Below are 5,190 nucleotides of genomic sequence, written 5' to 3'. Positions count from 1 at the left end.
TCTGGCTTTTGGCAAAATTTGAAACAAGCATACATATGTGCTTGTGGGGTCATGAATTGTCTATGGTTTCTATGTTTTTTACTTGTTTTGTGTGTCAATGTTAAGAAACAGCAGTAACTCATTACTCTTTATGTTCATTAGCTTCCCATGTTATAATTTTCTATCTGGTTCATCAACATGTTTATCATTGTTTTATGTAAATTTCTCTGGTTGTTTCTTATAAAAAGTTTCTTCTGCAATTAAGTCTAAACTCACTTCATAGTGTTAAGTTGCATTTATCAAAATTAAATTGCAAAAAATTTACACTATTACAGTTAGAAAGATTTCCATTATACAAACTTTCTGCAGTTTTGATAATGTAGAAAAATGGATCTAAAGTTTTACAAATTTTCTATGATAGATCTAAAAATTTAAAAAGATTTGTATTTTAATTAAGGTTTAATTGCTTCTTTTGTCCCCAGTTTGGTTGAAGTGTGTCAAATTCGTCCTCCTTTTAGAAAAATGTCAATTTCGTCCTCATATAGAAAAAATTTGTGTCAATCAATTCATCTTCGTTAAAAATCATTGCTTTCAAAACTCACTTTATCCACTGCAAAATCAGGGATCGGACCCATGAAGTGGTTATTATTCAAAATTCACTTTAAGTTTTTAACACCATTAGTTTGTTTTTAACGGAGATGACTTGATTGACACAAATTTTTTCTATACGAGGACGAAATTGACATTTTTCTAAAAAAAGGACGAATTTGACACACTTCTAGAGACAAAAGAAGCAATTAAACCTTTAATTAATGTTCGTATATGAAACTTGAAAGTCTTTTTTTTTTTTTCTTTGTCTAATGTGGTTTATTTCACATGCATTTTTATGTTCATTTGTTCTTATCACCACAATTTGCTTAGATAAGCACAATGATAAATTCATGCACCCACACTGTACTTATATATAGAAAGAAAAAGCTTCATATTCTTAAAATTATCACACAATTAATATATCTTTTAGTGGTATACTAATTGGAAATCTATGAAGAATCTTGCTCTAACATGACAATTGTTAAACTAAAACTAATTAATTAAAATATATCTATATTCTTGAGAATGATGAGAATAGTATATATATACAATTTGTAGACATTGGACAGAATAATAACAAAACTCTTATGTTTTTTTTATAAAAAAATTAAATATATATTTATACAAAACAAATACGCATACATTTTCTTAAAAAATATTATTTGATTATATTAAATGAATAATATAACTTTAATGTAATTTTTTAAAAATTATATCAAACTTGTGTTTGATTACTCTTATTCTATCATCAGTGATTTAATTTGCATTTTAGACAAAGTACAAATACATAGATATCCATGTTCTGACACCAAATCGGGTTGCTTCCATTCGTGCTACACTTCACACACAGTTTTATTCTTTATTATTACTAACCTTTAATTTATTTATTTTGTAGTTTGAATTCGTATTGTGTTCTTTATATATCAAAAAAAATTGAAATTATAAATTATAAATTATAAACCAATTACATATTTATAATCAGCAAAATCTAGCATTCCACTTATACTTTAAATTTTATGTATGATCCTGTGATTTATATATATATATATATATATATATATATATATATATATTGTTAAAAATAATCATTCATCATTTTTGTACTGTGTAAAATAAAAAATGTCATTTTGTCATATTATTCATGTAAGGAATGTATAATAGCAGTTGTCATTGTAAAATGACAACCTTTAAAATAGCACTAAAATTAAAAATCATCTATACATGCATAAAACTGAAAGATGAAAATAGGACTTTTTTTAATACATTACTCAGCCATATATTTTATAGAATAAAAAAAATAATGTATTTATACATAATGCAAATCTTTTAAATTAAATATCATTAAATTTCTGGATTCTGTATTTTCTTCTTGCTTAGAAAGACATTAAATGTTACAAAATGTGCAAAACCAGTTGGTATTTTCACTTCACACAAAATCAAACCACTGATCTTTTTATAAAAGGAATGTTTGTAGCAGAAGAATATGCAAACAAGTCTTTCACTTCTCTTTCTCCTTTTTTCTTGACCACCATGACTTGGAAAAGGTTGAAACTCTCATTGAAGAAACTTTTGAAAGAGAATAAGAAGGAGATACCTTGTACATGTTTCAGAGGAGGATGGCAACATAACCATAGCAGATTTAAATGTTCTTTGTGATTGAAAAGAACCCGAGGAACATTAACAAAAGATTGGAAACTTTGAATACTAATGAGATGTTTGTTTCATGTTACATGAATTTGGTTTGAGTGTTTTACATTTATAGATGATGATTTGGTTTTTTTAATAAATAATCTTTTGGGGTATGGTTACCTCTTGTTGGAAAGTTGTTTATCAATCTAAATAGTTCAGAAATTTTCAACCTAAAACCAGATAATATGATTTTTTTAATGGGAATTTAAACTACAAGTTACATAATATATCTGAAATTACAAAAACCTTTTATCTGCTCATGGTAACTTTATTGAATATGTAAGCTACAATAGAGCAAACTTGAATCATATTCAAGACAACATAAAATTGGTTTTGGAAAATGTGTTAGAAATCCCACATCAATTAAGATAAGACTAATTCATAGTATATAAGTGGATACAAACCTTATTTTACATGTCGATTTTATAAAATTGAGTTAGACTTAAAGTTCACTTCTAACAAAACAAAAAATGTTGTATCCCTACTCTTTTAATGGAGTATCTTAAAGTACCACCTCTCAGGTTTAAAAGCTAAGCTCTGTGATGCTTGGTCAGAAGGTTGGATGACCTTGGTACAGTCCTCCTATTCTTCCCTTGTTCTTTCTGTTTTCTATCTTTTATATATCACCATCTTCTTAACTATAAGCTCTAAGATGGAATTTTATACATATAAAAACAAAAATATAACAAATGCAAACAGGGAAACAATCTAGATTATTGTTGCTTTGTAGTAATTTGTGTTTACTTTAGCTTAGACAATTGAGCATAAACATCATAGAACAGAGATTGGAGCATATAATTGGTTCAATCACCTCTTAAGTTCTTAAAATTGTATATAATATTTTTATTGATTCAACTTATCTTCTTATTTTATTGTGGCCCCTATCAATTAAAACATATTTACTTGCATTTCTTAGTGTTTAAGTTGGATATGAACCATGACTACACATAAAAAAAATTAAAGAACAAGCAATAACTAATACTATGTTGCTTTAGATTTAAAATTCAAAGAATATATCAAACCAATTCAAATAGTGTTTAAATGAAAGGGACCTAAACTTATCATAGATTTGGCTACTTTTCTTTATAGTTTTCGATAGAATTAAATATGTTTTTCATTTTAAAATTATTATAAAAAATATGTATGTTCCTCGTCCTGGAATTAAGATTAAGGAAAATTTAAATACTCATTTTTTCTTCCATAGTCTTTTAAGAAAGAAAAAAGTCATGATAATTTAAAATGAGTAATACATTAGATATGCGTAGATTGATTCTATGGGTATTAGTACCTATATCAAAACATCACGCCCTCTAATAATCTACCAATACTAAAATAAATTTAAATACTTTTTTTTTTAGTCTACAAACATGAGATTGAAACGGTTCCTAAACTAAATTATACTTTTCTTATTTCTAATGTAAAATGTTACCTAAAAAGTTAAAAATTGATCCAAGTAAAAATATTTTTTGTATTAGTATGTCTATATATGTATGACGCTTCATCACTGAATTTAGAAGTCTTTTTCTATGTTGGATCATATCAAATGCATTTGTTATATATATATATATATATATATATATATATATATATATATATATATATGTTTATTCGGCTTTATAAAATTTACAAAAAGTCACATATATTTCCATAATGGAAAAGATGAGAATCACATGCTTTTAGGAAGAAAAACTTCTAAAATCATGTTTCTTAAAATGGACACAAAATGAATACATAATTTCATGGTCTATTTTAAGTATATGATACGAAGAGTTTTATTACTCTTATATGATGACAACTGTTAAAATGCAATTCATAAATTAAAAAACCATGTATTCATGCATCAAAATTAAATGACGAGGGTTATATATACGAAACCTGTTGCCATTTAAAAATGACAAACTTTAAAATACTATTAAGTTGTAAACTATCTATATATGTATAAAATTAAATTAAGAAAATACCTTTTAATATATTTCCATTCTCGTAAATTTCAAAATATGCCGGATATAATTCATGTATGGAATGGATTTAAAAGCTGTGTAAAACCAGATGACATAATCAGATGTTAACCGTTATAATACTATTAAAAAATTTAGTCTATCAATATGTATCCATCAAATTCAACAATGAAAATAAAGATTTTCTATACATATACACATATCAGCATTGTTTTACCAACTCAATAGTAATCTACTATGTCATGCATAATGTAGATTTTGCAAAGTAATTAAATATCATTAAAGGTTCTGATTCTGTGTATCTTCTATGCATGTGAAATCTGAATGTGCAAAACCAGGTATTTAAGAAATTAGTCTATATAACAAAAAGTGGTTGCTGGTGGCAGCAGAAAGCAGAAGAAAATCACACACTTTACCATTTTCTTTTTCTCACAAGATGACAGGGAGAAAGGTGAAACTGGCATTCATAGCCAATGATTGTGCCAGGAGGGCATCGTATAGAAGAAGGAAGAAGTCAATGTTGAAGAAGATTGAAGAACTGAGCACCCTTTGTGGAGTAGAAGCATGTGCCATAGTGTATAGCTCCTTTGATCAAGAGGCACAGATTTGGCCATCTGAATCAGGTGTGCAGAATGTGGTTGAAAAGTTCAGGACTATGCCTGAATGGAAGAAGCACAAGATGGGGAATCAGGAGAGTGTCATGGAAAAGAGTATTATGAAGGGTAAAAGGAAGATTGCGAAACTTGAAGAAGAGAATAAGGAAATGGAGATTACCATGTTCATGTTTCAATGCCTTGATACAACTAGGGTTCAGCCTCAACAAAACATGACTTTGGCAGATTTGAATCTTCTGTCATCGGTGATTGAACAGAAATTGAACGACGTTAGTAGAAGGTTGGATTTGACAGATGTTACTGAGGTGCCATACCAACCCCAGATACATACATTTGTAGATACTAATCTCAAACTTTAA

General features: G+C 27.4%; 1 protein-coding gene across 1 annotated transcript; it reads left to right on the top strand.

The window, feature by feature from the left end:
• The first annotated feature begins 4,653 nt into the window (after positions 1-4,653).
• LOC106752451 (agamous-like MADS-box protein AGL80) lies at positions 4,654-5,190 on the top strand. Its single transcript, XM_014634135.1, has one exon. It carries the CDS (start codon positions 4,654-4,656, stop codon positions 5,188-5,190), a length of 537 nt encoding a protein of 178 aa, XP_014489621.1.

This window comes from Vigna radiata, unplaced genomic scaffold (genome assembly GCF_000741045.1).
Source record: "Vigna radiata var. radiata cultivar VC1973A unplaced genomic scaffold, Vradiata_ver6 scaffold_158, whole genome shotgun sequence".
Classification (NCBI taxonomy): Eukaryota; Viridiplantae; Streptophyta; class Magnoliopsida; order Fabales; family Fabaceae; genus Vigna; species Vigna radiata.
Note: the sequence above shows the minus strand (reverse complement) of the source record. Positions and strands in the feature narration are given on the sequence as shown.